General features: G+C 44.8%; 1 protein-coding gene across 1 annotated transcript; it reads right to left on the reverse strand.

The window, feature by feature from the left end:
- Positions 1-9,002: 9,002 nt before the first annotated feature.
- Positions 9,003-11,958, reverse strand: RPL14 (ribosomal protein L14; the record flags this gene model as incomplete). The annotated part of the gene is made up of 5 exons (XM_009710206.1): positions 9,003-9,270; positions 9,846-9,899; positions 10,271-10,370; positions 11,117-11,211; positions 11,857-11,958. Coding segments are annotated over 5 exons (501 nt in total), but the record flags the coding sequence as incomplete, so codon positions are not given.
- Between the last annotated feature and the right edge of the window lie 239 nt (positions 11,959-12,197).

Below are 12,197 nucleotides of genomic sequence, written 5' to 3' on the forward strand. Positions count from 1 at the left end.
TTCCCCAGCCTGTGTCCCTAAAAGGCATAAGCCCCGAGTCCCTAACGTAGCGAAAACGCTGGATGCGGGTGATTTCTTTCGGTGCGTCGCGTGTGGGAACAGACCCTCGTGTCTCAAGTTTTCCCTGTTGTTCACATGGAAATAAGCCCACCCAAGTCACTTCATGGAACACACTGAATTTTCATAAATACGCTGAAGAAACTGCACACCCCCAATCCAGTAATTAGAGTAAGTTAACGCTGCCGGGATGCTTTTGTCACCATTTGTCTGACTCAAGGCAGAAGGCAGGGGGTCACATCCTGACCTTTATAAGCAGCGTTTAAGACGCCAGAGAAAACAGTAACATCTGCAGAGGAACCGCACGTTCTCTGAGCGCCGGGGCTTTCTGCCTCCCACAAACACCTATTGTATCCTCCTTGCCATCACGACTCAAACGCGAGTACGGGAAGGAAGGGACAAAGAGTTAAGTCCTTCAGAGGTGATTACTCATTGCTCCAGCTTACATTTTAGATAAACACTGGGAACTCTGGATCGCTTGTCAGACCGCAGCGTTGTTTTTTGCAGGACACGAACTGTGATGATTCAAACGAGTTAGGGTTTTCATTTTTTAATTTCTCAGGGCTATTCTTAAAGCTCTCCCGCCTTCAACCAGAAATAGTTCTTACTAGCCATGTCTCGTGCCCAAGACATTCACCAGTTATTAGAGAAGCAACCGTTTCCTATCCCGCTGCCCCAGGAAAAGGCAGTTTTTGTGATCGCTGTGCCATCGCCTAGAAGTTGTTGGCCTCCGTCCTCCACCAGCTTTTGGAAACAACTGAACTTCAGCCCCGTGTGAAAGCACACAGTCGCTGAGAGCCCACCCGTGCCGTGACAGCCCGAGCCCATGGGAGAAGGCAAACCCACCGGGGTGGCACGACATGGGTGCCCCACAGGACACCCGTTCCCCCGGGTTCCCTCGCTCCCAGCAGCTGGTACAGCAACTTGAACTTCAACACTGAGGTTCTACCTGTACCTCACCCCAGACACCTCTGTCCTCTTCAGAGTCCGTCCTTCCCAAGGCAGAGACCCCCCCACCTCTCAATACAAACCTGATCTTTTCTTCCTCTCTTTCTCTCCTTTCTAGATATAAATGCCAGCCCTTGGATGAACCAAAACATCATTTTCTTGGACAGTCACCACGTAAATCAAGAGATTCAGGTCTCTATTATTTACTATCCCACTAATTCTGCACAATCTGCAAACTTTACTAGCAAATAAACGTGTGCGTGTGTCCGTGTATCCTTAACTCAGTCATTCTTTAAAAACACTGGATGTTGGATGAAGAATAATGCCACCCCGCAGCGTAAAAAAGCTTTAGCACCAGCGTCTCATTTTGAGATCTGTTGTTGAGACAGTTTCTCATCAAACATGTAAAGCAGTCCCTCTAAATGATACCATTTTTAAAATCCAAATGGCTGCGCCTGTTGCCTTGGAGACACCCAATGTGCCCTGCTAGCCCAGATGCTCTGGTCTCCTCAGGAAGGTAACGAGTTTGACCACGAAACCACGTTACCTGGTGATCATCACACTCACCACTCCTCGCTCCTTCTTGACGAAGACTTTGTTTAGCCGTCCACCGTGCTACCACATTCATAGGCGGTGGCTAGGAAAAGCCACAGACAAGCCAGGGAAAATTCCACTGGAAACCATGCGTAGCATCATAGGAAAAAAAAAAATAAATTCCTGAACGGTTGCAAAATTACTGCTCAAATTATTTGGGCTTAGAGGGGCTAAGAACGGGCGTTGGTGGTTCAGAGAGCTGCTCGGCTCATTCCCTTGGTTTCTTGAGCGGGAGCTGTGGGAGCTGATCTTACTTGGGAGGTGCCTTGAGAGAGGCAAGGAGCCGCAGCGGGGCTCTGCGGGGGACAGCCCAGCTCCTCCCCGCCTCGCAGGCAGGGCCAGGGTGAACGTAGGTTTTCTTGCACCATCCACAGCTCCACGGGTGGCTTAGAACTGTAGTCGGACTACTTTTAGGAAGCCTGAAAGGGAACACGGATGGCACCAGGCGGGAGCACAGAGCGATGCCGCCCGCGATCCACGACAGTACGTGACCGGTGCGGTTTGCATGGGTGCTGCCTGCCCCCGGTTCCCCGCAGAGCGTGGTTACGGCTCTCTCCGAGACCTTTTTTCCACAGACAGAAAATTCGCTTCCTACCTCTGCAGGTGGACAGGCCAGATGCTGGAGGCAGAGCTTGCCCTCCTGGATTCACTGTGGATGCGCCGGTGTCCCAAGCCCGGGGACCATCAAGCTAAAAATAGGACTTCATTTCTCTCGGAGCATCTCAGCAAACCTCCAGCTCTAACCTGCAGGATCAGAGAGAAACAAGGAAAAAAATGAACACAAGCTGATGCACAGAATATATCCTCCCCCAAAAAAAGAGACAGAAAACAAGACAGAAGCAATCTGTTTCTTTTCCTGGAAGGAGTTATTGGCATATGCTTGAGTTGGATCCACAAAGACACTGTACTGGCTGTTTATATACCTTTGCATTAGGGAAAGTCCTCTGTCACCATGACAGTAGGACGGGAGAAAATGTAAGCATTAACACACGGAGTAATCAGGCAGCGTTTAATCCGAAAGTTTTGAATTGTGGCTGCTGAAAATAGGGCCTGGCCAATATATGGGCTCGTGAATCTTTCCTGACAGCCCCGCAGTTACAGAAGCAAGAAGTGGAGCATCCTGATTATAAATTGGTCATGAACAAATTTAGGTTGACAATTAGAAAGTTTCTAATAATCAGACGAATTAAATTCTGGGAAACTTTCAGACAGGAGGAGGAGTGGGCTGGAAACCTTTGTCGCACCTCCGTGGAGCAGTGCGGGAGCAGAGAGGGAGAATCTTGAAGACTTGGAGCGTCCATCCTGGCCATGCCCCCAGGGATTGCTTGGAATATCCATTCTCCTAATGGTACAAAGCAATAGCCCTGAAGCCGAGCTCCTCACAGGCTTTGAGTAGGATGGTCAGAAAGAAAGGTCAGATTGTCAGGGGATACCTGGCTCCAAGCTGTAGGTTCCCTTCCAAGGACCCTAAGGACATCAAATTTCTGGCCTGAGCGGTGACCCAGGGCTGTTGGCAGTGCCCGTGACCCTGGGCACTCTCCTCCTGTGGCACGGTATTGGGACTTTCTTCTGCCCACAACCTCAAATTTGCTGCAGGATTCTAAAAAGTGGTTTGCACCATGCAGCGTGTGGAGGCTTTTAAGCATCCCAGTGGAATAATTGTCCTATGACACAATTGCCCACGCTGACATTTAACTGTGACTCTGATGGCCCTTCAGCTATCAAGTCATGGCACTCTGAATGAGGGCTCATCGTAACTCACCTCCTTTCCATGGACTCCTCTGTGAAATAACAGTTTCTCACCTCCGCCTCCGAGCTTACAGCTGGTAAGGATGTCACCCAGTGTCACGGGGCTGGAGAGTAGCTCCCGTCTCAAGCACTGGTTAATCCTCCTAGTAGGAGACTGGTTTAAAACACTAAAAAGCAGTTTTCTATACAGCAGCGGTGAATTTCTGGAATACGTTACCACGAGATCGCAGAGGGAGGTAGTGCGAGCAGACTCAAAAGACTGAACAAATTCAGGGACCGTAGGTCTAAAAGAGATACTCAGGGGAACGGGCAGGGGCGTAGCCTCTAGCATCCCTAGTCCTGCTATTGTAGATGCTGGGGAACTGCAAGAGGAGGGTCTAACTCACGCCCTCTCCCTACACAGCATCTCCCATGGGCAGCGTCACAGACCCAGGCTGGGCTTAGACAGACCGCTGGTCTGACCCAGCGGAGCACTCCTTATGCTCCCAACGGGGCTATCGGCAAAGGCTAGCGGAGTTCCATGCCAAAGGGAAAGGTTGGCGTAACCACAACCAAGCGGTCACTCCTACCTGTCAACCGATTTATGCATGCCTCTGCCTTCTAGCCAGCAATTCAAAACTGCCCCGTGAGCAGGGGGGACCGGGGAGAACGAAGGGAGTCAGAGGACCACACCACTCGGCCATGGCCGTGCCCCATTTCTCGTGAAGCTATGGGTTGGAGAAGCACATCAACCCCCCACGTCTCCTGGTTTCTATCCCTTGTGCCCTGATCCCTGCCTCCCACCCAACCAGAACTATGGTACTGCCAGCAGAGGCCAGGCACATCCGCTACCTGAATTATCGTCCCTTCCAAGGTCATGTTCAGGTGGCTGGGAGTCGGGGAAGCCTGCTCACATCTGCGGTGAGGACCTGCATGCATCACCAACAGCAGCAGCTTGCCAGCCTCCTCCCGGACCTTGAAAAACGCTTCAAGTAACCAGAGCAAAAGTGATGCTACTTTCAGCTAGTCAGACTTCATTATGCCATAAACGGTCCGATTTTTTTTTTTCCATTATCCACAGAAGCTGCCAGGATGAGTTAAGACTCACGTGTGCACTGTGAATGAGACAAGCAGTAGAAATAAAAGATAAACAAAAAAAATGAAAATACCTTTACAATTATTCAGGGGCTCCAGGGAGGAAGAGAAGGAAAAAGCTTGCAAGCCTAATTCCCATCCTTTCTTTAGATCACCTGTATACAGCATCTGACTGCAATACCACAGCTAGCAATGGCCCCTTCTTTTGTTTGATGGCTTTTGTAAATACGAGGTTCAAACAGTGGCTCTAAAAAGTCTTGGCTGCTGAGTTACTGTGAAAAATAGTCAGAAGTTGTGCCGTCCCGTCCCACTGTGTGTCCTTAGGTAAAGCTCCAGCCGATCTCAAAGATAATATTCTTTCATGCTGTTTAAATATGAACACTATTGCTTTTTCAAAGCGTCATCAAAGCAGAGCTTCTTGATGAGATCCTGCCATCTAAACCTTTATCAGTGGCACAGTGCCCCAAAACACCACCCACGCTCCACAGGCAGCCCAAAGCGGACACGAGGGAAGAGCTCAGCTCTGCCAAGGGCCACGATGAGGTTAGGGCCTCTCCTCACAATCTGCAAAGAGCGATGCTCCCACTCACAGAACAATATATATCCTGAAAAATACCCTCATACCAGAAAGCCACTGGGGAAACGTTAAAAAGTACTCCCTCTGCAATAAGAACTAGGTCAATACATCATCTTACGAAGGAGGCGGCGGCTCTGTGCTGACGGCAATGGCATCATTTTTAGGCCGGTGATTAGCACAAACAGCTGACTGCAGGTGGAAGACTAATTCGGATGCACACAGTGGTCTGAAAGCTTTTGGGGGAAAAGGGAGAGTTTGCTACAAAGACCTACCTGGAGACCGTTGAGACTGACTGATGATCGCTGAAAGCGAGGCGAGGAAAAAAAAAATTACCAACTCTTCATTTATTTAAAACGAGAATATGACACAGGGGACAGCTGTGCAAAGTGAAGGTCGGGTCAAGTTCCCACCTAAGGACACCACGAACTGGAGGTTGGACAGCATCCAAGAGTGAAGCCTGTTGAGTTCAGGGGAAAAAAGAGCACCAGTATCCACAGGGCCACTGCCTGAGTCAAGGCAGGGACGACGACTAGGGATGTGGTGCTTAAACTGGTAAAAACAGGTCTTTCTGCTGCAGAGAAGGAAAACCCAGCATAAACTCAAAAGTACCTGACTGCGACAAGAGTATATGCAACTTGAAGCTCAAAACAACATTAAAAACTATTTCCAAATTAAAAAAAAAAAAAACCAAAACAAACAAACAGAAATTATACAAAGGAAGAGTCAAAAGCTGAAGACCTGAAATGAGTAGAGCCCAAACCTCGCAGCCATCCCCATAATTTGCTCCACTTCTTGCTTCTAAACCGTACTTACTCATACACCAATAACGCTGTGAATACAAATTAGCACCTTTTCATCTCGATGAAAGGCAGGCGCGTGGAGCTTTCAGAGACACCTTATCAACATGGGCAGGGGGAAACGAATGAAACATACAGGGCTAGAAACGTTTAAGGGGAACGACAAGTGAAGTAACACAAAATAGATAGAGGGAATCCAGCTGTAAACCAGACCAAATTTGCCACAGGTCCACAGTCAGCACCAGTGGCCGGAATGAGTTCAGAACAGACAGTATTATCTACTATTAACATGTAAGTAACTACAAGCCCAAATGATTTGCAAATGTCATGGTCATCAAGCAAACCTTGACTGAAGGACAGCCTGAATACCAACATTTGAAGATCAGTAAATCCAGAGATTCCTCTTTCAGGTCTAGTACATCTCAAAAAAAAAAACCGAAACACATTCAGCTGCCAAACACAGCAACAGGCCTGTTTAGGCAAGAACCAAAAGCACTTAAGTATAGCCTTTTTTTGAAGAAGAAAAATATGCATCACCAGTAAATCACTCGGCCCAGAATTGCAGCTGGTTCACAGTAACAGCAGATTTTACAACTTTTAACCACGGACTATGCTAAGGCGTTGAAGCCTATTCCCAGAATTGCTCACGTCTCCTAGACTTTGCAGCACAGAGATTAGGACTGGGTTTGCCAACTACGCTATCAGTTTAGGAAGTACAGCAATGATCTGTTGATCTCGGGAGTAAACTAGGACAGGATCCATTCCCCCCTCTGCCCCCAGCAAGCCCCTCACATGTTCTGTATAAAATAAGCTGAGAAAATTAACACTGGGAGCTCACTTTAAACTTTTTTCTAAACAGATCCTACTTCTTTACACTCAGCTCCACAAAGTAAAGTACATCCTTAGTCCAGCAAAGTCTTAGTCAACCGTAAAGGCAAAATGAAGGATTGGATAAGCAGGTCCACTGCTCTCAAATGTTTGTGCCACCCCCTTTGTTTGGCACTGTCCCTTTCAGGGCAAGGCAGCAGTGCTGTCTGGTTGGGGTGAGCCTCAACAAGAACCTTTGTGAAGAGCTAACGTTGCCATCGTGTGGTAACCTTCAGAAACAAAACTGTCCTCTTGCTTTCTGTATCTCCCTAGCTTTCCAAAAAAAAAAAAGAAAGAAAAAAAAAGGACAAATGGCACAACACCCATGGACTGAAAGGAAGGTGGACTACCTGCAGAAGGTTTCAGAGAGGTTTCAGGAGTTGCTAAAAGGAGCACCAGACGCTGCTGATGCAGAACATGGTGTCAGAAAGACACAGCGCAGGTATATTCAATTAGTTTTCTTCTGTTTCCTTCAAACTGTAAAAAAATGGTACTTTCACACAAGCACTGGATGGCAGACATGGTATTACAGAACCAAGTTTTCTTCTAAGGCACATAACGCTCTGTCTCCCTAACAGCACCTTCATCTTCAATGCCCCCCTTCCCCAGCATATCCCTTTCCGCAGTGCCGGGGCCGACACAACCAGCGCAGCAGCAGGCTGCCCTCCCTCTAGGCGTGTTTTGTACCCTTCAAAGGTTCTTGTTCAAGAAAATGACAGCTGTTAGGCAGCTTGGCAGGTTACAGCATGCTTTGTATCACGGAAATGTTTGATATCTCAGTAGCTGCCGAGTGGTACTGGCGGGAATGAAAACACTGGATAAACGGCTGCTGTCATTGCCGAAGTTATTCTTTGGAAGCAAGTTACCTTTAAAAATGGGTAAATAACATAGAGAAAGCATGTGGGAGCTCACTATGATTGAAGGCACATCTATTTTCTCTACAGGCACTTTTACCAATTTATCCCCAGTCTTATATACTTAAGCTTAACAGTAGTACATTAAAAAAAAAAAACACCCAACAACCCTAAGGAACAACTCTTTCACCTTAAAGGATCTCCAGGTTGCTAGACCTTTCAAATTACTGCCAAGAGTTGCAGAGTAGGTGGATTTAATCACTTTAAAATCCAATTTAGAAATCAAGATCTCCAGATGCTTAAACATGGGTTTTAAACTCAATTTGCATCACTTCTGATATTTTTTTTTCCTTAGCCATTATATCCATTCGTATCAACCATGTGCTTGAACTCCAAGGGCATATAAATAGCTCAAGACAACACTGCACAATTTTAAGTGTTTGAGCATGTAGATGCCGAATTCTGGCTGAAATAAGCAACACTAGCCATGTAACTTCTTAAAAGCACATGTTTCTAAAAGCACACACTTCTCAGTATATTTGACAATATATATTAAGGTCTTACAACCTTCATTTTTTAAAATATATATTCTCCCTCCTCCATTTTGTATTTGACTATAAAAATAATTTCCTTTTTGATTACCAGAGATGTCGGACTTCCACAATTTCTTCATTCAGTATGAAGAAAATATATCCCCTGTCAACAAACTACACAGGAGAAAACACATGAAAAGACAAGATGCTGACATTGAGATCTGTAAACATTATTTTATAGTGCAAAAACTAAATCAAGCACTTCAGTTTCAGATGGATTGAGTAATTTTTAGGTCATGCTCCCTTTTACTTAATGGCTTTGATTAAGAAGCAGGAATTGTATGCAGCCTAGTTTAAGGAACTGTAATTAGGCTCAGGTCTTCACATCAACTCTTAAACATTCTGAAAAGCAAGCATGCTTAAACACAACTCACCAATGTCCATCTCGTTAATACGTCACTAATTATTCTAACTGCACTGACAGGAAAACTGGGGTGTTAGACACCTGAAATAACTGAGTATTCCAGGTCACTACGTAAATAACGGTGGAAGTCTTTTAGAAAATATGGAGTAATTTAAGGCATCTGAACAGCAATTCGTCAGTCTTTCAAACACTGACATTTATATTCTAACCAGAACATATACTTTCAGCTTATGCCTTAATTTATACAGAAAAAATAGCGCAGCTAATTATTTCTCATCTTTCACGCTCAAGACTGCGCAAGTAATTTTGCTAATTCCCAACCATTTCAATAGCAGACTGTTTTAAAAAGTCAGGATCCAACCTATTTCAAATAACTGGATATGCAAATATTTCAACTGGTATTGGGTACTGGGTACTGAGCAGAGTCAGTATGGTCAACTTCACAGAACGTGACAAAAACGTTCCTGCGTGTTCCTGGGAAACACTAGAACCTAACACTTGACCATTAATAAATGAGACAGACAACAATTCTTGGTTAGAAGCAAAAGTGAACTTATGATTACAATTTAAACCAGGTGCTTAACCATTTGTCAATTTTAAAGGATCAGAACAAGGACGCAAAGTCATACATAAGTAGAAGTTCATTTTATTTCTGCGTCTTCTGTGCCTTCTGCACCTTCCCCGACTTCTGTGCCTTCTCTGGCTTCTCTGGCTTCTCTGACTTCTCTGGCTTCTTGCCTTTTTTAGAAGCCAACCTCTGGAGCTTCTTCATTTCATGCTTGATGATCCTGTTTCTCTGTAAAAAAGGAAAATGTTTATTACTCATCAGAATGAAAACAGGAAGAGCTCAAATATTATGCCTTGATTTAAATTCTAAGCTTTCAGATTCTGCCATTTTTCATAATCACCCTTTGCTAACCAATTATATCTATACAATATCGTCAGAGATTTACCATGTATTACATTTAAAATGTCAAATTCCACCTAAAACTGTTCTGATCTACCAAGCAGACAACAGCATTCTGGCTTATAATTTGGGCACCCCAGTATTTCATGTGTAATGACTTTCATTACAGAATGAAATACTACTAACAGCCAGCCATCAAGAATATCCGATTTCATCAGCAGGTAATTCGTCCCTCAGTTGCAACTTGGAGGACTGACACCCAGACAGTGTGGGTTCAAGTTTGATCAACTACTGAAGAGAAAGCAGTGGCTAAAGCAGCGTGAAAAATTCAAGGCATTTACATACTTTGTGCCACTCCATAACCCAAGCCAGTTATAAAAGTAAGGCTACTAACATCTCTATGTGACTCTAAAGTGAAAGCTACAAGCACAAACCCCATAAAGAAGTGACACTCAAACACTTACCATTTTCTTTGCTTTCATAACCTTGTAGCGATCAAAGTCAGTCATTTTGGCTTTCTGTTTGAAAAGAATCAGTCATTAAGCTCTGATACATACATGCGCAAGTAGTAAAACACAGTGTTTCAAAGCATTCCACAAGTTACTGACCATCTCCAAGTTAGGTTTAGCTGCACATCTGGAACTAGTTCATTATTTAAGGCCTTTGCTGGGAAGAGATGGTGCAGGAAAGAGGTCCTTATAGAAATGATTGAACCAAAACACATTTACTGTTAAAATACAAGTTGAAGCTGACAGGTAGCAACTTATAAAAATCTATGCCCTGTCTATCTTTAATCTTAGCTTGCAATTGAAAACAGTTTATTAGATTGCACCTAGTTTTAATAAGCAGCAGTACAACATGTTATTACTCATCCAGCGAAAAACTCTACCTTTTCTCGGGCTTCAATCTTCTTTGCCCATCTTGTCGCTGCCCATTTTTCATTTATATTTTCCTTCTCCCAGGCAAGTCGCACACACTTCTGACGAGCACTGCATTAGAACAGTCACAAAATCATATTCATAGTCTTTATAAAAAAAGGTTTTCTCTGATGCTGACCCATCAAAATTTCATACAAGGGAAGATCATCCTTCTACATTACTTCAGACACTTACTTTAAGCCAATGGCACATACATCTCTGCGGCCTAACTAACATTTCGGTGTGTAAATGCTTTGCTGGACTGACAGATGAGCGACTCCAAGAGGCATACTCACGCACTATTCCTAGCACTGCTTCAGAATCAGAAAGGCAGCAATTTTTTTTCCTAAATTACAGAAACTCATGTAGTAACTAAGCCAAAGAGAACAGAGCGAGTTCAGCCTCCTGCGATTCCAGTGTAGTTCTACAGGCAGGGAACATATTTAATGTCTGAAGGTGACATAAGCAGGAGCAAAGACAAAGCTGCACAGTATTTATTGCAACTGCTCCCTCCCCCCACCATCCACCCCACAACTATCCGCAGGTTGCTTAGGCCAGCGTGCTATTCCCTTTGCTCCCAAGCAGCGGTTATCAGCCAATATCGGTAACGAAAACTTAAATGTATTCAACTATGATAACAGTCTGACAAATTTTTACTGTGCATACAGATTAAGCCATTAACTTAACGTTGTACAAACTTTCTAGATTTAGCAAGCATCGGATCACATAATTCAGTCATGAAGTCACAGCATAGGTTTTTTGGTGTTTTTTTGTTTGGTTGGTTTTTAACGCAGGTCACAAAAATGCCAACAACTCACCTGTGTGGGAACTTGAGAACAAAGTCAGTCAGCTGCATGCACTTGAAGGGCATAGCCTGCCTTCTGACACCACTGCAAGGGCCATCAACTAGTGCCTGAAAAAGGAAAACAGGGGTGGGGCTTTTGTAGCAGTTTTCCCATCACACTTGATTTAGACAGCAGCTTCTTATTAACACAGGAATAGCATCTTGACAACAATGGTTCAAAACTGAAATAAATGTTATGCAGACAAAACCTGAGATTGTTAAGTCTTGCATATACAACCCAAACTTTACAGAAAGAATTTTAAAGGCCCATCTTTGTCTTTGGAAAAAACCCAAACTGAACTTCAAAAAAAAAGCACACAGAACTAAGATGACATATTTCATCTTCCCCCCTCTCCAACCCAGCTTTTTCAGGAACATTAGCAAAAAGAGTCTCCTAGCCCAAATGTTTGCTCTAAACATACAGTAATGACATTCCGCTCCCAAGTTTTAGACTCCAATTGACATCCCTTGTCCACTTCTACTTGTAGGAAACATGGCAGAGAGGGGAACGTATCACTTGCCACTGAAAAACAGCTTGCTACTGAAAGTTTCAAGTACAACAACTGCTGTTAAATCCCATCTTTTTGTCAACTGCTCTTTTCTTTGAAAAATCTATTCACAGAAAGTTTCCTTTAAAATCGATACACTGTCTTAGTGTACAAGCTTCTGTTAAGGCAGGAAGGAAAAAGTAAAGGTACAGCACGCATAGCTTACCCTATTTTGGTCAATAACATCCACAATGGCCACCAGCTTGCCAGCATGCGGCCCGAAGGAGATGAAGGCAACTCTGCCAATCTCGACGAAGCGTTTGAACACCTAGGAGCAGCAAGAATTGACAGGAGTTAGGCGAGAATGTACCCAAGGCTCTCTCACAGCCTTTAAAACAGTTTCCCAAGCCTTCGAACCTCACAAAATCCCTTCTCTCGAGTAAAGGGCCCACGGGAACGCCCTCAACTACTTTTTGCCGGCCCGGGCCCTGCGTGGAGACGGCGGGCAGGCGGAGGAAGAGGCGCCGGGGAGAAGCAGTGAGCCCCACGGACCGCAAAGAGCCGGAG

The sequence above is a fragment of the Cariama cristata genome, unplaced genomic scaffold, assembly GCF_000690535.1.
Source record: "Cariama cristata isolate BGI_N322 unplaced genomic scaffold, ASM69053v1 scaffold5541, whole genome shotgun sequence".
NCBI classification, from domain to species: Eukaryota; Metazoa; Chordata; class Aves; order Cariamiformes; family Cariamidae; genus Cariama; species Cariama cristata.